The sequence below is a fragment of the Entelurus aequoreus genome, linkage group LG23, assembly GCF_033978785.1.
Source record: "Entelurus aequoreus isolate RoL-2023_Sb linkage group LG23, RoL_Eaeq_v1.1, whole genome shotgun sequence".
NCBI lineage: Eukaryota > Metazoa > Chordata > Actinopteri > Syngnathiformes > Syngnathidae > Entelurus > Entelurus aequoreus.
In genome coordinates, this window is record NC_084753.1 from 19229975 (window position 1) to 19251795 (window position 21821).

General features: G+C 38.7%; 1 protein-coding gene and 1 long non-coding RNA gene across 2 annotated transcripts in view; one reads left to right on the forward strand and one right to left on the reverse strand.

The window, feature by feature from the left end:
• The window catches only part of LOC133640392 (uncharacterized), a 404767-nt gene that overhangs the window by 96919 nt on the left and 286027 nt on the right, over nt 1-21821 (reverse strand). The gene's annotated exons all lie outside the window — the stretch shown is intronic.
• The window catches only part of tfap2d (transcription factor AP-2 delta (activating enhancer binding protein 2 delta)), a 75442-nt gene continuing 59898 nt past the window's right edge, over nt 6278-21821 (forward strand). Inside the window, 1 exon segment of the mRNA XM_062035115.1 lies at nt 6278-6369. Coding sequence (XP_061891099.1) covers nt 6278-6369 — 92 coding nt within the window.

Sequence of the window (21821 nt, forward strand, 5' to 3'; positions counted from 1 at the left end):
TAATTATGTTAAATGTGTTATTTTGCACTAAACAATAAATTATTAAAAATGTATTTGCCCTTGATTTGTTTTAGTAAAAAAAAAATGCATCAAATCTAACTCAATTTGTTCAAAAAAAAGTTTAAACATCTTTTCATATAGACATTTTTCATTTTTAGTTTTTGTTAGTTTGAGCAGATGTGTTTAATGTTTTCTTACAGTATGTTCGCTACACTGAAGCTATGTGTTCAAGTGAGAGTAACTTGAATTTATTTGAGTTTTATTTAATGGTAACCTTTTTCACTTATTTGTTTTACACTTTGATGATTAGGAATGTTATTGATTATATCACTTTAAACTATTGTATGTCACTATGTGTCCAAGTGAGAGTAATTGTAATGTATTTTAGTTGTATTTAGTGGTAATATATGGCACTTATTACTTTATACTTGGATGATAGTTTGGAGTATTAAAAGTTACGTCACCTTAAACTATGTATGTCTGCTACACTGACGTTATGTGTCCAAGTGGGATTAACTTTAATCTATTTTAGTTTTATTTAGTAGTCATTTATGGCACTTATTTGTTTTACATTTGGATGATAATTAGGAATATTAATGATTGAGACACCTTAAACCATTGTATGTCCGCTACACCAACTATGTGTCCAAGTGTGAGAAACTTTAAGCGATATTAGTTTAATTTGTGTGTAATATATGGCACTTATTTGTTTTAAACTTGGATGATAGTTAGGAATATTAATGGTAAAGTGTGAGTATTTTTAATGTATTTTAGTTTTATTTATCAATAATATATGGCTCCTATTTGTTTAAAGGCCTACTGAAATTAATTTTTTTAAATTTAAACGGGGATAGCAGATCTATTCTATGTGTCATACTTGATCATTTCGCGATATTGCCATATTTTTGCTGAAAGGATTTAGTAGAGAACATCGACGATAAAGTTCGCAACTTTTGGTCGCTGATAAAAAAAAGCCTTGCCTGTACCGGAAGTAGCGTGACGTCGCAGGTTGAAAGGCTCCTCACATTTCCCCATTGTTTACACCAGCAGCGAGAGCGATTCGGACCGAGAAAGCGACGATTACCCCATTGATTTGAGCCAGGATGAAAGATTCGTGGATGAGGAACGTGAGAGTGAAGGACTAGAATGCAGTGCAGGACGTATCTTTTTTCGCTCTGACCGTAACTTAGGTACAAGGGCTCATTGGATTCCACACTCTCTCCTTTTTCTATTGTGGATCACGGATTTGTATTTTCAACCACCTCGGATACTATATCCTCTTGAAAATGAGAGTCGAGAACAAGAAATGGACATTCACAGTGACTTTTATCTCCACGACAATACATCGGCAAAGCACTTTAGCTACGAAGCTAACGTGATAGCATCGGGCTTAACTGCAGATAGAAACAAAATAAATAAACCCCTGACTGGAAGGATAGACAGAAAATCAACAATACTATTAAACCATGGACCTATAACTACACGGTTAATGCTTTCCAGCCTGGCGAAGCTTAACAATGCTGTTGCTAACGACGCCATTGAAGCTAACTTAGCTACGGGACCTCACAGAGCTATGCTAAAAACATTAGCTATCCACCTACGCCAGCCAGCCCTCATCTGATCATCAACACCCGTGCTCACCTGCGTTCCAGCAATCGAAGGAGCGACGAAGGACTTCACCCGATCATTGATGCGGTCGGCGGCTAACGTCGGATAGCGCGTCTGCTATCCAAGTCAAAGTCCTCCTGGTTGTGTTGCTGCAGCCAGCCGCTAATACACCGATCCCACCTACAGCTTTCTTCTTTGCAGTCTTCATTGTTCATTAAACAAATTGCAAAAGATTCACCAACACAGATGTCCAGAATATTGTGGAATTTTGCGATGAAAACAGAGCTTTTTGTATTGGATTCAATGGTGTCCGAATACTTCCGTTTCAACCATTGACGTCACGCGCATACATCATCATACTTAGACGTTTTCAACCGGAAGTTTCGCTGGAAATTTAAAATTGCACTTTATAAGTTAACCCGGCCGTATTGGCATGTGTTGCAATGTTACGATTTCATCATTGATATATAAACTATCAGACTGCGTGGTCGGTAGTAGTGGGTTTCAGTAGGCCTTTAATACTTGGGTGATAATTAGGAATATTAATGGTTGACTTACCTCAAGATATTGTATGTCTGTTACACTGACACTATGTGTCCAAGTGTGAGTAATTTCTATGTATTTTTGTTTTATTTAGCAGTAATATATGGCACTTATTTAATACTTGGCTGATAGCTACAAATGGTAATGGTTGACTCACCTGAAGCTATTGTGTGTTCGTTACACCGACGCTAAGTGTCCAAGTGTGAGGAATTATATTAAGTATTTTAGTTTTATCCAGTCTTATTGTCGAGTGTTATTTTTAACTGCTTTACTCACCCAGTAAAGAATCATTAATATATATTAATTTAGTTCACATACAAGGAAATGTGGCTACGACAACTGTGCACCTAGCACAGGGGTCGGCAACCCAAAACGTTGAAAGAGCCATATTGGAACAAAAATACAAAAAATAAATCTGTCTGGAGCCGCAAAAAATGAAAAGCTGTATATAAGACTTATAATGAAGGCAACACATGAGGTAAGTGTCTATATTAGCTATAATAGCCTACTATCAAAATGACTATGTGTTGCGGGCTGAAGCAAATCTTCCTTGACAGAAATGTTGAAATTTAATATTTATTCAACACATTTTTACAACGTTAGAAACCATTAGTACATTAAAGGCTATTCAGAAGGTGAGATAACTCCTGGAAATTACTAGCTCTTAATGGCCAAAGGTATAGATGTGTGTGTCCAAGTTAAATGAAGCGGCAGGCTCTCTTCTTTTAATATACATATTACAATCTTTGGCAAGCTAGGTAATGTTTGCTGTGGTCTGGAACAACATGGCACACAAACAACTATCAGAAATGCAGCCAATATTACATACAGATAATGTGTCATGAGACATGCAAAACTAAAAGCAAAGGATATTAAATGAGCTCAAATATACCTACAAAGGAGGAATAATGATGCAATATGTACATACAGCTAGCCTAAATAGTATGTTAGCATTGATTAGCTTGCACTCATGCAGTGACCAAATATGCCTGATTATCACTCCAACAAGTCAATAGCAACAACAAAGCGCACCTTTGTGCATTCACGTACAGTATAAAACGCTTGGTGGACAAAATGAGACAAAGAAAGAGTGGAAGATTTGACATGTAAACAAACTGTTGCGTCACAGTCCACACTATGGTGAGTTCAAGAACCGCCGAAATTAGTAGGACAAAACGATGTTCACCAAATACTCATCAGTGAAGCATACACACAAAAATATTAAACAGTGGGCTTTCTAACAATTGGGAAGGTTTGTGTCATGTTTGTCCTCAACCAAAAATGCTCCAGAGAGCCACGGGTTGCTGACCCCCGACCTAGGGGTAGTTAATGTTTTACCTTGAAACATAATGCTTGATTTTTTTTTGTACACACATTTGACAATTAATATTGCGAATTAAGTTGTTTGCTATGTCATGTGTCTACGGTTGAGTCATTTTGATTTATGTTAGACCTATTTACTCATAGTGATTTATGTTTTTTCACACAACATTACCTATAGAGCTAAACAGGGCTTTTATTACGGTTTGTACAGGGGAAGAAGACGGCACAGACAGCATTTGGGGTCACATTGAAATGTCCTTATTTTTGAAGGAAAAGCACTGTACTTTTCAATGAAGATAACTTTAAACTAGTCTTAACTTTAAAGAAATACACTCTATACATTGCTAATGTGGTAAATGACTATTCTAGCTGCAAATGTCTGGTTTTTGGTGCAATATCTACATAGGTGTATAGAGGCCCATTTCCAGCAACTATCACTCCAGTGTTCTAATGGTACAATGTGTTTGCTCATTGGCTCAGAAGACTAATTGATGATTAGAAAACTCTTGTGCAATCATGTTCACACATCTGAAAACAGTTCAGCTCGTAACAGAAGCTACAAAACTGACCTTCCTTTGAGCAGATTGAGTTTCTGGAGCATCACATTTGTGGGGTCAATTAAACGCTCAAAATGGCCAGAAAAAGAGAACTTTCATCTGAAACTCGACAGTCTATTCTTGTTCTTAGAAATGAAAGCTATTCCACAAAATTGTTTGGGTGACCCCAAACTTTTGAACGGTAGTGTATATATTTAATATATATATATAATAAATAAACTGTGTTAATAATCCTAACTATTTGTGTGATGTGTGACTATGTGTGGAAAATTAACTGTATTGTGTTACCAGAAGTGTTGAGCGAGAGGCGGAAGAGGGGCATGGCTGGTTCGGAGGTCCGTGAGAACAGGCAGGAAGTCGGGGAGAATAGCGAGGCGTCAAAGTCTGTGTCCAGGCGGGAGGTCGAGATCCAAAAGGGGTAGCAAGAGAACCAGAGGGGAACACAGGAAGACGAGACACACAGCTCGTAATGCGGGAACGGAGGAAGGTTGTGTACGGGAACAGATCACTACGTTCTGGCACAGGATAGCAGGTTGCGCTGGCTTAAGAAGGTAGGTCTTCTCATCAGCGACAGGTGTGTTGATTGCTGATGATTGAATGCAGCTGCTTGCTGCAGCCGGAGTGGCGCGCGCCCAGTGCAGCGCACAGATGAATACATAAATCAGGGGTGTCCAAAGTGCGGCCCGGGGGCCATTTGCGGCCCGCAGCTAATTGTTTACCGGCCCGCCACACATTCTGCAAAAATTTCAAAATTGAGTATATTGCAAAAATTTAAAAAAACATTTAAAAAAAGTGGAATGAGGTGAAATCTAACAAGAAAAGTTGCAATGTTGACACAAAGCTGCCATGCAGGCTGTTTTTTTTCTTTTGTCTTTGTTTATTTTTCTTTTTTTTGCCATTGCTAAAAAAAAAAAGACTAAAAATCTATGTTATAATGAATTATTACTTAAAAAATATCACTTTAAAATGTTTTATGTGGAAAAAATATTGCATATATTGTGTGGTTGCCATAAAAAAACATCAAAGTTTTATTTGACAAAAGAGCATAATACAAACAAAATAATAGTTCAAATGTAAAATCGACAGATATATCTGAAGTTGATCTCGTAATTTAAGTGTTAAAAGTAAAAAAAAAACTAATAAAAATGTATCACTTTATGAGTGGGGGACCTTTTGGATCCCAAATATATTTAGTAGGATTTTATTTAACTTTTCACTGTGATTACTCAAAAATATTAAAGAATTAAAATCAATGGTGTCCTGCATTATTGATCTTTTAGGGCTCTAATTACTAAATACTGCATATTTCAGTTTTACTATAAAAAACAAAGTTGTCTTTGACAGAAAAGGCATAAAACCTTTTTTTTTTTTTTTACTTTATATCAACCTCAAGTTGATATAGAGATTTACTGTAAGCGTTAAATAAAAAATAATAATAATAATTTGACTTATTTTTAACAATTTAATGACTGAAACCCCTTATGGTCCCCGGGAGCCCTAAAGGTTAAAAAAAAAAAAAATCCATATATTTTGTTAAAGTTTGAAAATTAAAAATATCAAAATGGCCCCCGCATGCTTAAATTTTTCCGTGTGCGGCCCTCAATGGAAAAAGTTTGGACACCCCTGATGAATGGATGAAATGTTGACCCTGGAACTGACCATTTTAATGTACATTATGTGTTAAAAAAAATTTGGGCTCAAAAACACTCAATTTAATTTGTTATCCAAGACGTATAGAGCGGTTTAAAACCACTGACAAACAAAAACAAGATTAAGCTAAAACTGAGGTTATTTTAAGGATTAACGCAAGGTATGATAATGGAATTATGGGGGATTTTAAAGCAAACAGAAGATATATTTTTGAAATTAAAAGGAGACCCTGACTTGATGTAATCCTCGGCATTATAGCTTTAATTTCATTAAAGCAGGATAATAGAAATAAGCAAGTCCTATTAATTAAGTTGGCTTAACTTGATGCGTTAAAGTGGCAGCTAACCCCAGCCTTGGCCGCCTCTGATTGGCCGCCACTTCTTCACCTGCATACTGCCACTTTACCCTCTGCATATTCATCAAACCAGTCATAAATATGGATGCGCTGGCAAGCTGGGGCAGCGAGTGCCCAGTGGCTGCAGGGCATTGTGGGAAATTAGCCACATCACTAATTGTGATCCGCTGCCCCTCGAGCGTGTCAATCAAACTCATGCAAGGATACTTTCGGGGGCACCTGTAGCTCCAAATATGTATGCATGGAGCGGCGGGAAGAGATCGAGGGAGAGAGGAGCGAGCGCGCTCGTGTGTGCGGGCGCATCCAGGGCCACAAGACCACCGCGTTTCCATGGTAACCTCTACCATCACGGCGCAAGGGGCTGAGGCCCGTGATCCCAGAGAGCGATGGAGTGATGCTGAGAAATGGAATGAGCTGTAGATACAGCCATCCATCGGTCATTGAGCAAAAGCCCCGTGACCTTTTGTACGTCTATAACTGGAGTCTTCATCCTTCAGCCTCATTCTCTGCAGGCTCGTATGTACTCATTTGTTGTCGTCCTTCAGCGAAGGGAAACTTTTAGAATCAAACTAAATATGCATGCTGGTAGATAACCAAGATGCATTGCACCGGGCATCGTCCGTATGACAGCAGCGGTTCTCAAAATTCATCATCACTACACAATTAAATACTTCAAGAATGTATTTTGTGATTTCATGGTTATACTATCAAATTATCACGTTTTTCGCGATTAATTATTTGAAATACACCAATTTCATCACATGGACAAAGATAAGATCTTCTGGAGGAAAGTTCTGTGGTCAGATGAAACAAAAATGTAGCTGTTTGGCCACAATATCCAGCAAAATGTTTGGAGGAGAAAATGTGAGGCCTTTAATTCCATGAACACCATCCCTACCCTTAAGCATGGTGGTGGTAGTATTATGCTCTGGGCCTGTTTTGCTGCCAATGGAACTGGTGCTTTAGAGAGAGTAAATGGGACAATGAAAAAGGAGGATTACCTCCAAATTCTTCAGCACAACCTAAAATCATCAGCCCGGAGGTTGGGTCTTGGGCGCAGTTGGGTGTTCCAACAGGACAATGACCCCAAACACACGTCAAAAGTGGTGAAGGAATGGCTAAATCAGGCTAGAATGAAGGTTTTAGAATGGCCTTCCCAAAGTCCTGACTTAAACGTGTGGACAATGCTGAAGAAACAAGTCCATGTCAGAAAACCAACAAATTTAGCTGAACTGCACCAATTTTGTCAAGAGGAGTGGTCAAAAATTCAAGCAGAAGCTTGCCAGAAGCTTGTGGATGGCTACCAAAAGCGCCTTATTGCAGTGAAACTTGCCAAGGGACATGTAACCAAATATTAACAGCATATTAGCAGATTTGGTCACATTTTCAGTAGACCCATAATAATTTCATAAAAGAACCAAACTTCATGAATGTTTTTTGTGACCAACAAGTATGTGCTCCAAATACTCTATCACCAAAAAATAAGAGTTGTAGAAATTATTGGAAACTCAAGACAGCCATGACATTATGTTCTTTACAAGTGTATGTAAACTTTTGACCACGAATGTATAAAGTGTAAAACATGTTGTAATGGGCCCCAAATTAACCAGGGGCTGTCTATGCCCATAAAAGTATTGCTAAAACAACATATTTAACATTACTGTACATCATAAACTTCTATTAATAAAAACATTTAGCACATTATTTGGCCGAAAGCAGCGGGCCATTTTTTTTTCTTTAGCCTGCAGCACATTCTAGAAGTACAAGTAAACAAGAATACTATAATTGTTAAATGATAATATAAATGTTGATACTAAAAATATTCATAATACGCGTAATAACAATAGACTATTGCCAATAGACAAAAGTGAGACGCAGGCTGTAAAGAAGCGCAAGTAAGCTGACAAACTAAAATTTGAATCAGTGCTGGCCACATATTTGGCAAAATATTCATATTGGTTTGATATTAGCAAAAAAGCAAGAATTTAAATATATCCGCTTGCATCTAGAATGTTCAAAAGAATTTCCGATACAAGCGGTCCTGCAACATGTTCACTTGTGCAGTTAGTTAACATCTAGACGTCCTCTAATAAACACACATGTTTGGTCTTTTCTTCTACTTCAGTCAAGTTATTTACAAAAGGTAGAGATGGTAGGCTATAGGCTACTTGGAGCTAGCAGCTACACAACAGCTAAGCCCACAATAGCATAGACATACGTAATACATGTCATTAGTTAAACAATATTGCAACGTAAAACACCAAATTTGTCAATATAAACACGTATTGAATAATTATAGTTGCCTATTTCTTACACATACAAAGTCTCCAAGGCAGAAGCGTATTAGAAAGTATCCAGTAACAAACGTGTTTGCATCATTCAAATTACTGCAGCATGAGTTTAATTTAATGAGTCCATTTCAGGACAGTGTTGTTGTTCACATTGTTCTCTGTTTGGGTCATTTCACTTGATCAAACTTTTTCTAACATTCCACACTTGAAAATAATACAAGTATATATGATTCGTGCTGATATTGTATTGGCTCAGTATCGGTATCGGACAAGGCTGAAATATTGGTATCAAAAGTGACAAAGTTGGATCTGGACACCCTTGCAGATTACTTTGCTTATTCTAGGAAGTATCTAAATTTTTAGTACATATTGAAAAAGAAAGAACAATTCCGGCCTGGGGGCCAAATCCGGCCCGGGAATTCTGAAAAACATTAGAGTGCTCCTGTTGTATAGAGGAACTTGGACCACTGTTGTATAGAGCAGTGTTTTTCAATCTTTTTTGAGCCAAGGCGCATTTTTTTCATTGAAAAAATGCGGAGGCACACCACCAGCAGAAATCACAAAAAAAATTAAATTCAGTAAGTCGTTATCGCAATTATTGGATATGACTTTAACGCATAACCAACCATGCATCACTATAGCTCTTGTCTCAAAGTAGGTGTACTGTCACCACCTGTCACATCACGCCGTGACTTATTGTGAGTGTTTTGATGTTTTCCTGTGTGTAGTGTTTAAGTTCTTGTCTTGCGCTCCTATTTTGGTGGCTTTGTCTCTTTTTTTGGTATTTTCCTGTAGCAGTTTCATGTCTTCCTTTGAGCGATATTTCCCGCATCTACTTTGTTTTAACAATCAAGAATATTTTAGTTGTTTTTATCCTTCTTTGTGTGGACATTGTTGATTGTCATGACATGTTCGGATGTACATTGTGGACGCCGTCTTTGCTCCACAGTAAGTCTTTGCTCCACAGTAAGTCTTTGCTGTCGTCCAGCATTCTGTTTTTGATTACTTTGTAGCCAGTTCAGTTTTAATTTCGTTCTGCATAGCCATCCCTAAGCTTCAATGCCTTTTCTTAGGGGCCCTCACCTTTTGTTTATTTTTGGTTTAAGCATTAGACACTTTTTTTACCTGCACGCTGCCACCCGCTGTTCCCGACATCTACAAAGCAATTAGCTACCGGCTGCCACCTACTGATATGGAAGAGTATTACACGGTTACTCTGCGGAGCTCTAGACAGCACCGACACTCAACAACAACACATAATTTGCAGACTATAATTACTGGTTTGCAAAAAATATTTTTAACCCAAATAGGCACACTGGTATAGAGGAACATGGACCAGATCCTTGCTTTGGCATTTTAACCTTGCTAGAAAACCTAGAATACCTGGGGTCCAATCTTGTGATTTACTTAACTGAGGCGTTCCTCAAGGCACCCCTTTAAGTCCTCTCCTTTTTGGAAGTTACCATTTTTTTTTCGCAATATGATTTATGTAACTAAGGTGTAGCTTGTTTACTTCAGATTCAGTCAGTAGTCATTAGTTCAACTTCAGTTATACTAGTGATGTTCCTCAAGGTTCTATTCTAGGTCCTCTCATTTTCATCTTTTGGGCTATTCAACTGATGGGTCGGCTGCTAGTTCAGTTAAAAAAAGCATTCTTCTTAAAAACACTAATGGGCTGTCATAAAAATTATCTTTGACTGGCTTTTTTGCGGAACGTCCTTAAAAACAGCTGAGTGCTCCTGGAACTCTGACAAAATAAAATGACCAAAATCAATTGTCCAAAATTAGCCCGCAGCTAATTTTCTACGGCCCATGGCACATTCTAATAATACCACTATAAAAAAACATTAATAAGTGGAGTAAAATAGCAAACACATGTAGTGTAACCAGGACATTTTGCAATATTGACACTAATAACACAAAGCTGTCATGCAGGCTGTTTAAAAAAAAAAACAATAACAAATTTAAACTTTTATTCGACAGATAGATCTCAAGTTGATCTTAGAATTTAGGCGTTGAATGTAAAAACAAGAAATTTTGATATATGACCTATTTTTTTAACACTTTTGTATGTGGGGACTTTTTGGATCCCGAGACATTTAGTCTATTTTTTAAACTTTTTTAAGCTGTCTTTGTTCAAATAAAATAATGAAGCAAAAGCAGCGTAGTTATGAATTATTGACCTATTTAAAGTTTTAACTACGTCACATCAAATATTCTATTTTGAGGGAAAATGTTGTATATTTTGTGTTTTTGCCATTAAAAAACAGGGGGGTTTGAAAAAGAAAAAAAAAGAGCATAAAACATAAAAACTGCATGGCAACAGATAGTTCTGAAGTTGCTCTATAGATATTTAAGTGTTGACAGTAAAACAAATATATTACTTTTTTCAACACTTTGATGACTGAGAACCTTTTGGGTTTTAATTCTTTAACATTGACCAAATTGAGGCAGATTATATAGAATGATAAACATAAACGACCCATCAATCTCAGTGCTAGCATTTTAACAATAGTGGTTTAAGACAACACATTTTACAAATAATTGTCTATTTATGACACAATTAGATGGTAAACCTTGTAAAATATTGACCTTGGATCAGAAGAAAAAATGGTTTTAATTGGCTTTCCTGGCTGTCAATCACAGCTGTCTCGTACACGTATATCAATGTACAACATTATGTCATGTTTTAAACTTTATTTAACGACAGAACATGAAGTTATTTACTTACAAGTGTTGGTTTCATTACAGTGTAACCTCGATTAACGAACTTAATTGATTCCTGAACAGGGTTTGTAAATAGAAAAGTTAGTATAGTGACACACATTTCTCCGTAAAATAACAATTTAAACATAAATAATGGGTTCAAGCCTTGAAAAAAAAAGTCTATATTTTACTAAAAGTTTGTACACTTCGAACATAATATAAAGTGCTATACAGTAGCTACTGTATATCAAACAAATATAACAAGGAGTGATGGTTAAATTTTATATTGAATAACAAAGTCAAAACAACAACAGCTAGTTGAACTGTCCTCATTTTCAGCCGCCCTGCTGACACGCACACACTGCCACTAGCCTTGTGGTGAACTCACAGTTTGAAATCACACAATTCTTTAACTTTAACAGCCAGGAAGCTACAATGATTAGGATTAAAAAAATAAAACGTACTTCACCTTGTTGGTTGATTTTTTTTGTGTACAGCGGAAGAGAGAAATGCGGCGCAAGGCAGTGTGGACAGAGCTGTGGATGTTTCAGGAATGTTTCCAACCACACATTGCTTGTCTATTGCTTTTTTGGACTCATGTTGAGCTAACAAAACTGGAACAATGTTGTAAAAAGGATTAAAAAAACACTTGAAAAAGCTTACAAAGTAGCTAAAGAGACCACTGCTATGTTGACTGACACAGAGATAAGGTTCGTACACCAAAGCATATTTTTTTTATTTGTCCTGTGGTTCGTAAATCAAAAAGTTCGTACAATGAGGGGCTCGTAGATGGATTTGGAAATGAAAAATATCAAAATGGCCCCCGCATTCTTTCATTTTTCAGTGTGTGGCCCTGATGTGGGAAAAAGTTTGAGGCCATGGTTCTCTGGAATATACAAATCAAGACTAATAGTAAAGGGAGAGGTCCCACCCCTTGTCCCTTGTTCCCGGAAATGTGGCCACCAAAACAATTTAGTTTAAATATCCCTGATACTGTATGGAATGCTGCTATATCTACCACAAAACAATATTGTCCTAAATTTTTCAATTTGCAACAGCTTCTATTAGCATTGTTGCATTATTGTTATTCTATCTGGACTTACTCCAGCAGGCACAATACATTGATACAATGTTGATCATACATACATTTCCTTCAAAACTGACTTTGAAATAACGTTGCAAAATAGTTGTGTTTGTAAATTGAGACAACGTTGACGTCTACGTTGGATCCACGTTGGGAAATGACCAAAGTTCAATGGTCAAATCAACGTCCCATCCTGACATTGAATAAACGTTGTCAAAAAACATGTTTCCACGTTGTATTTGTGTTGTCGAATATTGGTTGGGAAATGACCAACATTCAATGGTCAAATCAACCTCAGAACCCAACATTGATTAAATGTCGTCAAAAGTCAGAATCAGAATCAGAAATACTTGAATAATTCCAGAGGGGAAATTAAGATTTTCAGCACAATCACATTCAAGATCAGACAAACATTACAGGGAGACAGAACAGGATCGCTGACGGGTCTGCCAACTTCCGGCACCCCTTACAAAAAAGGTGAGAAACAGGTAAAGGCTGGGGAGAGGGCTGGGGGTGAGAAAAAATATAAATATTCAGTCTAAGCCTGGGCCCCTGGGGAGGGGGTCCAGACTGAGGCCAAGGAAGAAGAAAAAAACCTCATAGCAATAGCACACATAAACATGTGTCAGAGGGAAACATCAAATAACAGAAAAGACATTAAAGACATTAAAAAAGCAAAGCTGGTGTAACCAGCCACTTCTACACAGCCACAAAAGTAAAAAATAAATAAAATAAAATAACATACACACTGTGGTGGCCTCTGCAGTGTTCCACGCCATCGTCTGCTGGGGTGGGGGGAGCATGGCCAGAGACAGGAGCAGACCCAACAAAGCAACCAAGAGAGCCGACTCCACCAACTAACGTTTCAACGTTAGGTTTAAAGGCCTAATGAAATTAGATTTTCTTATTTAAACGGGGATAGCAGATCCATTCTATGTGTCATACTTGATCATTTTGCGATATTGCTATATTTTTGCTGAAAGGATGTAGTAGAGAACATCGACGATAAAGTTCGCAACTTTTGGTCGCTGATAAAAAAGCCTTGCCTGTACCGGAAGTAGCGTGACGTCACAGGTTGTGGAGCTCCTCACATCTGCACATTGTTTACAATCATGACCACAAGCAGCGAGAGCGATTCGGACCGAGAAAGCGACGATTACCCCATTAATTTGAGCTAGGATGAAAGATTTGTGTATGAGGAAAGTGAGAGTGAAGGACTAGAGGGCAGTGGAAGCGATTCAGATAGGGAAGATGCTGTGAGAGGTGGGTGGGACCTGATATTCAGCTGGGAATGACTAAAACAGTAAATAAACACAAGACATATATGTACTATACACAACAACACAACCAGGCTTATATTTAATATGCCACAAATTAATCCCGCATAACAAACACTTCCCCCCCCCCCCCGTCCATATAACCCACCAATACAAATCAAACACCCGCACAACACACTCAATCCCACAGCCCAAAGTACCGTTCACCTTCGCAAAGTTCATACAGCACATGTATTTCCCCAAAGTTACGTACGTGACATGCACATAGCGGCACGCACGTACGGGCAAGCGATCAAATGTTTGGAAGCCGCAGCTGTGTACTCACGGTAGCGGGTATCCAACTCATAGTCCTCCTGGTAAGAGTCCCTGTTGTCCCAGGCCAATGGTAAAGCTTGTCCCAGGCCAATGGTAAAGCTTGACTGTCATCGTTCGGGAATGTAAACAATGAAACACCGGCTACGTGTTTGTGTTGCTGCAGCCGGCCGCTAATACACCGCTTCCCACCTACAGCTTTCTTCTTTGCTATCTCCATTGTTCATTAAACAAATTGCATAAGATTCACCAACACAGATGTCCACAATACTGTGGAATTTTGCGATGAAAACACACGACTTAATAGCTGGCCACAATGGTGTCCCAAAATGTCCGCTACAATCCGTGACGTCACGCGCAAACGTCATCATACCGAGACGTTTTCAGCAGGATATTTCGCGGGAAATTTAAAATTGCACTTTACTAATCTAACCCGGCCATATTGGCATGTGTTGCAATGTTAGGATTTCATCATTGATATATAAACTATCAGACTGTGTGGTTGGTAGTAGTGGGTTTCAGTAGGCCTTTAAGTTGCTCAACGGCAGGACCTAATTCAACAAGTTCTCAACGTTGTTTTAAGGTCTTGTGCCTGCTGGGATTTAACCTTCGACACCAAATATAGAACCCTAGTGTTGCACCCATGCATCACCTATTCTGTTCCAAGTCCTTTCCAACCAAACCGTATGTAGGCCACCATGCTTAGTGAAGTTTAAATGAAGACATGTTCAAATATACATACTTTTAATTATGTATGTTGAATCCAATATGCATGCATATCAAGAGCTATGACCAAGGAGATCTTTATATATTCATACACTCTGCGTTATGTGTATCCCCTTTCTTAGCTCACCGCAGCTTCTCATGTCATGACTTGCGTCTTCTGCAGAACTCGGCTACGGTATTGCGCCACGCCGCTTAGAAAAAAAAAACAGCAAAACACCTAATTTTTTTCCCGAAAAAAGTGCCAAAATAAAGCGCCGTGTTGCATTTCCACCACTTGATGTGACGCTTTTTGACATATCACAGCATTCGCTGCTATTTCGCCAGGTTTATTCCTTGTTTCTCTTCCCGCCCCGCTCGGCGGCGGTGTCTTAATGAATTGCATGGCTCGGCGTTGGAAGCGCAAGACACAACAGTGTATTGCAGGTGAGTGAAGTCATTAATATTTCCTCTGTATCAATATCACCGGTGGAAAGAGGGTGTGTGTGTGTGTGTGTGTGTGTGTGTGGAGAGTGGAAGTGTGTGGAGTGTGTGCTTTAGATTGACAGGTGGATGATCTCAGTGAGTAGGGCACCCCGGGATCGACTGCATAATCAGGGAGACAAAGGAGCAGAGGAAGAGATGAAGAGAGAGAGAGGAAAGAGTGTGTGTGAGTGTGAAGGGGGATGAGAGAAGCGCAGAATAGTAAAATTCCCAGAGGGTGGAAGGGGTTGTGTGCTCTCGTCTCTGTTTATTTCCCTGCATCCGTTTGAAATGGTTTACGTGTGTGTGTGTGTGTGTGTGTGTGTACTAACTCCAGGCCTGTGCCAATGCATTTGTGCAAGTGTGTGTACTCGCTCTTGCATGCAAACCATCAGTGTGTGTTTGGCAGGTGTTTGATGCTTTGCAGCGGTAAATGGGTTCATTGTGAGCGCGGCAAAGGTTCCACATCAGGAGACTTCCCTGGTAATTACACAGACAGAGACACACTTCCTCCCCGCGCCGCGTGACGCGGCCTTGTGTTGTTGCCGTGCCAGGCTGTAATGTGGCTGTTTGTCTTGCCACCAAGCGGCGGGGGCTGTGATCTCGGGCGAAGCGCGCACACGCGGCTGGCTGACAGTCGCGAAAGCTTGTTACGCCGCTTAACAACGAAAATGGTGGACCAAAGGCTCGCAGACAAGACGACAAGTGTTGTGTTTGTCCAACTCTGTGCAGTTTAGACCCGGGGTGTCCAAAGTGCGGCTCATGGGGCTCGAAAGGCCACGGGATTTTGCAATGCGTAGCCATACTTGTTGGACAAAAGCTTTGTTTACAATGTGAAAGCGAGCAAAAACGGGTTTAAAATGGGTTGTTCAAAATAGAAATAAAAAACAAGGCACTAGTGTTGTCCCGATGGCAATATTTTTGTACTGGTACCAAAATAATTTTGATACTTTTCGGTACTTTTCTAAATAAAGCAGGGGTGTCCAAACTTTTTCCACTGAGGGCCGCAAACAGAAAAATTAAAGGCCTACTGAAATTATTTGTATTTATTTAAACGGGGATAGTAGATCCATTCTATGTGTCATACTTGATCATTTCGCGATATTGCCATATTTTTGATGAAAGGATTTAGTAGAGAACAACGACGATAAAGGTCGCAACTTTTGGTCGCTGATAAAAAAAAAAGCCTTGCCCCTACCGGAAGTAGCGTGACGACACCGGAGGAAGGACTCCTCACATTTTACCATTGTTTACAATGCAGCGAGAGAGATTCGGACCCAGAAAGCGACGATTACCCCATTAATTTGAGCAAGGATGAAAGATTCGTGGATGAGGAAAGTGAGAGTGAAGGACTAGAGAGGCAGTGCAGGACGTATCTTTTTTCACTCTGACCGTAACTTAGGTACAAGCTGGCTCGTTGGATTCCACACTCTCTCCTTTTTCTATTGTGGATCACGGATTTGTATTTTAAACCACCTCGGATACTATATCCTCTTGAAAATGAGAGTCGAGAACGCGAAATGGACATTCACAGTGACTTTTATCTTCACGACAATACATCGGCGAAGCTCTTTAGCTACTGAGCTAACGTGATAGCATCGGGCTCAAATGCAGATAGAAACTAAATAAATAAATCCCTGACCGGAAGGATAGACAGAAGATCAACAATACTATTAAACCATGGACCTGTAACTACACGGTTAATAATTCCCAGCCTGGCAAAGCTTAACAATGCTGTTGCTAACGACGCCATTGAAGCTAACTTAGCAACGAGACCTCACAGAGCTACGCTAAAAACATTAGCGCTCCACCTCAGCCAGCCCTCATCTGCTCATCAACACCCGTGCTCACCTGCGTTCCAGCGATCGACGGAAGGACGAAGGACTTCACCCGATCATCCATGCGGTTGGTGGCTAGCGTCGGCCAGCGCATCTGCTATCCAAGTAAGTCCTCCTGGTTGTGTTGCTGCAGCCAGCCGCTAATACACCGATCCCACCTACAACTTTCGTCTTTGCAGTCTTCATTGTTCATTAAACAAATTGCAAAAGATTCACCAACACAGATGTCCAGAATACTGTGGAATTTTGAGACGAAAACAGAGTTTTTTTGTATTGGATTCAATGGGGTACCAATACTTCCTGTTCAACGATTGACGTCACGCGCATACGTCATAATATATAGACGTTTTCAACCGGAAGTTTGGCGGGAAATTTTAAATTGCACTTTATAAGTTAACCCGGCCGTATTGGCATGTGTTGCAATGTTAAGATTTCATCATTGATGTATAAACTATCAGACTGCGTGGTCGGTAGTAGTGGGTTTCAGTAGGCCTTTAAAGCATATGGGGGCCATTTTGATATTTTTCATTTCAAACCATAACAAAATATATGGATTTTTTGTATTTATTTTACCTTCAGGGTTCCCGGGGACTATAAAGGGTCTCAGTTATTAAAATGTTAAGAATAAGTCTAATTTTGTATTATTTTTTATTTAACGCTTACAGTAAATCTCTATATCAAGTTAAAAAAAAAAAAAAAGGTTTTATGGCTTTTCTGTCAAAAACAACTTTGTTTTTTTTAGTAAAACTGAAATATGCAGTATTTAGTAATTAGAGCCCTAAAATATAAATAATGCAGGACACCATTGATTTTAAATATTTAATATTTTTGAGTCATCACAGTGAAAAGATAAATAAAATACCACTAAATATATTTGGGATCCAAAAGGTGCCCCACTCATAAAGTGATACATTTTCATTATTATTTAAATTTTTTTACTTTCATCACTTAAGTTACAAGATCAACTTCAGATATATCTGACGTTTGAACTATTATTTTGTTTGTTTTATGCTCTTTTGTCAAAGAAAACTTTGTTTTTATTTGGCACCTACACAATATATGCAATATTTACCACATAAAACATTTTAAAGTGAAAAATTTGAAGTAATTGGAGCTTTGAAAATAATTCATTATAACATGGATTTTTTGTCATTATTTTTTTTTTGAGCAGTGGCAAAAATAGAAAAAGAAAGAAAGACAAAAGAAAAAAAAACAGCCTGCATGGCAGCTTTAGATTTAGATTTCACCTCATTCCACTTTTTTTAATGTTCATTTTTATTTTTTGCAATAGCATTTCCAGAATGTGTGGCGGGCCGGTAAACAATTAGCTGCGGGCCGCAAATGGCCCCCGGGCCGCACTTTGGACACCCCTGAAATAAAGGGTACAACAAAAAATGGCATTATTGACTTTATTTTAACAAAAAATCTGAGGGTAGATTAAACATATGTTTCGTATTGCAAGTTTGTCCTTAAATAAAATAGTGAACATACAAGACAACATATTGTGTCATTTTCCATTCTATTATTTTGTCAAAATTATGAAGGACAAGTGGTAAAAAATTAAATGTCAATATACTTGTTCATTTACTTTTAATATCTGCTTACTTTCTCTCTTAACATGTTCTATCTACACGTCTGTTAAAATGTAATAATCACTTATTCTTCTGTTGTTTGGATGCTTTACATTAGTTTTGGATGATACCACAAATTTGGGTATCAATCCGATACCAAGTCGTTACAGGATGATCCGTTGGTCATATTCAAAGTCCTCATGTGTCCAGGGACATATTTCTTGAGTTTATAAAAGTGATATACATTTTAAAAAAATGAAAGAAGATGTTGTGATTAGGGTTGCAAAGGGGTGGAAAGTTTCCTGTAAATTTCCGGAAATTTTCCGGATATTTACCACGGGAATTTAAGCTCGGGAAGTTTGGAAATATTGACCATTTTTTGATTATTCAAAGTTGGACACCGTCCATGGGAATTAATGGGAATATATGGGAATTAATGGGGAATTACAATAATTATATATTATTGGGCACTTGTCTATATGCTGCTGCATCTTTGTGGCATTTTTGACGTAGCTCTTTGCACAGTATTTGCAAATGTACACAGCCTTTCCGCCTACATTGGTTGGGGTGAAATGTCTCCACACATCAGATGGTGTACGTGACATTATTCTGTTTGTATTTATTGATTCTTGTAAAACACTAATGCAATGCCACACACAGATATAAATAGTCAGCTAAACAATTGGAGTAGTCTTTAAAAATATTTTGCTGATGGACAAATGAATAGAAATAGGCTAGATGAATAAATGAACACTCAATCAGCATGCTAAATCAAACTATAACCTACATTCTTGTATGCCAACAGAAGGGCTAGCAGAACAGAAGGCAGAGGAAACTACACGTTTTGATTTAGTATTTGCTAGTTGAAATTTACAGATCACAAAAAAGGTAAATTCGGATCACTAATGTTATAATAAATTAATGGGATTTAACATAGAGAAAATTAGCATCACGGCTAACGGAGAAATATTTTTGGTTCATTATGAGACGGTGGTGGTACATAAACCTAGCTAGCTAGAGATATTGGCCCCAAAGTCATTTAACAAGTACAGGAACAGCTAGCTAGCTTGAGTGGAAGTCTGCTGGAGTAGTCTACAGTCATACAGTAACAAGCAATTACACCTCTATTAAACTTAAAGGCCTACTGAAATGAGATTTTTTCATTTAAACGGGGATAGCAGGTCCATTGTATGTGTCATACTTGATCCTTTCGCGATATTGCCATATTTTTGCTGAAAGGATTTAGTAGAGAACATCGACGATAAAGTTCGCAACTTTTGGTCGCTGATAAAAAAGCCTTGCCTGTACCGGAAGTAGCGTGACGTCACAGGTTGCGGAGCTCTTCACATCTGCACATTGTTTACAATAATGACCACAAGCAGCGAGAGCGATCCGGACCGAGAAAGCGACGATTACTCTTCTGGGAAGGCTGTCCACAAGGTTGTGGAGTGTGTTTATAGGAATTTTCCACCATTCTTCCAAAAGCGCATTAGTGTGGTCACACACTGATGTTGGTCGAGAATGCCTGGCTCTCAGTCTCCGTTCTAATTCATCCCAAAGGTGTTCTATCGGGTTCAGGTCAGGACTCTGTGCAGACCAGTCAAGTTCATCCACACCAGACTCTGTCATCCATGTCTTTATGGACCTTGTTTTGTGCACTGGTGCACAGTCATGTTGGAAGAGGAAGGGGCCCTCTCCAAACTGTTCCCACAAGGTTGGGAGCATGGAATTGTCCAAAATGTTTTGGTGTCCTGGAGCATTCAAAGTTCCTTTCACTGGAACTAAGGGGCCAAGCCCAACTCCTGGAAAAACAACCCCACACCATAATTCCTCCTCCACCAAATTTCACACTCGGCACAATGCAGTCTGAAATGTACCATTCTCCTGGTAACCTCCAAACCCAGACTCGTCCATCAGATTGCCAGATGGAAAAGCGTGATTGATCACTCCAGAGAAGGCGTCTCCATTGCTCTAGAGTCCAGTGGTGACCTGCTTTACACCACTGCATCCCACGCTTTGCATTGGACTTGGTGATGTATGGTTTAGATCAGGGGTCTCAAACTCAATTTACCTGGGGGCCACTGGATGCAGAAACTGGGTGAGGCTGGGCCGCAAGAAAAGATTTCTTAAAAAAAATCTAACATGCACTTTTTAATGAATTCACCTCCTTTGAATGGCTTTCCCGCCCTAGCAACCATCTCACTCACCATGTAGCTAGCTTTGACTGCTGCATCGCTCTTTTCGCTTGCTTTCTTGACGAAATCTTGTTGCCTCAGTAGACTGGTTTTAAAATTTGCAACCCGGTTCACTCCCCTAGTATTTTGCATACTCCTCAGCATGTCTAGTTGTATAATGACGTTTCAAATTGTATTCCTTGTGCAACGCAACTTTCTCTGTATCAACTACAGAAAAGAGCTATAAGGATTATTCATAAAGTAGATTACTTAAAACACACTAACATATTATTTATTAATTCTGGTTTATTGAAACTACAGGAGCTAGTAAAGTTACAGACATTATGTGTCATGTTTAAGGCTAAAAGTAAAACATTACCAGCAAATTTACAAAAAATGTTTGTCATCACTTCTGAGAATGAAGAGCATAGAAGAAAAGGTCATTTCAAACATCAGTATTCAAGGACAACTTTAAAACAAATGTGTATATCAGTGGTGGGGGTTAAACTATGGAATTCTCTTTACAAGAGATAAAAGATTGTAAAAATATATTCCAATTGAAAAAATATATAAGGACAGAACAATGAGATCATATGGACAGCCATAACTGTTTGCATTTTGCTTTATATTTATTATTTTACTTATTTTTTGCCTAGTTTTGTATTTGTTTTGTATCATCCTGTGAGGTGTATACTACTTATTTTGTTTTTTTTGTTCTTTTTGTACATCATGAAGTTTTGCACTTCTTGTGTTTTTTTGTTTGTTTTCGTTATATTTGGATGTAATTGTTTGTTTATATGATATCATTAAGTAAGACTACGTACTATGTTGAAGGGGGCAGAAAAATATAAGATTTTTCTTCATCCTGCTCCTTCTCAGGCATTGGTGTGTAAATGTATAATTTAAAAATTGAGGTATAATTGTCTATCGATCAAAGATGCACATCAATGAAGGAGATAAATAAAAATGAAATGAAATGAAATAAGACACGTCGGGGTGCCCCTGTGAAAGAAATATTGCATCAAAAATCGTCTCTGTCTGGAGCCAACGGGAGGAGGGTGGGGGGTGGAGTTTACAGTTACGGTAGCACAATTAGCCCCGAACGGGTTAACATCACCACGTCTGTATCAGCGCTGGGGTCCAGTGCACCACACTTTTGTATTGTCGCTCGCTCCTTCGGCGGAGTGCTCGTCTTCCCCGCCCGGACTGTTTACAACGGGGGCGGGAGCGAGCAGGCGGGCGAGGGAGGGAGGCAGGGAGGGAGGAAGGAAGAGCGTGTGTCATAGAAAAGCGGCAAAATGTTTCTCTGCTTGCATTACGCAAGTGACATCAATGCATACTTGCCAA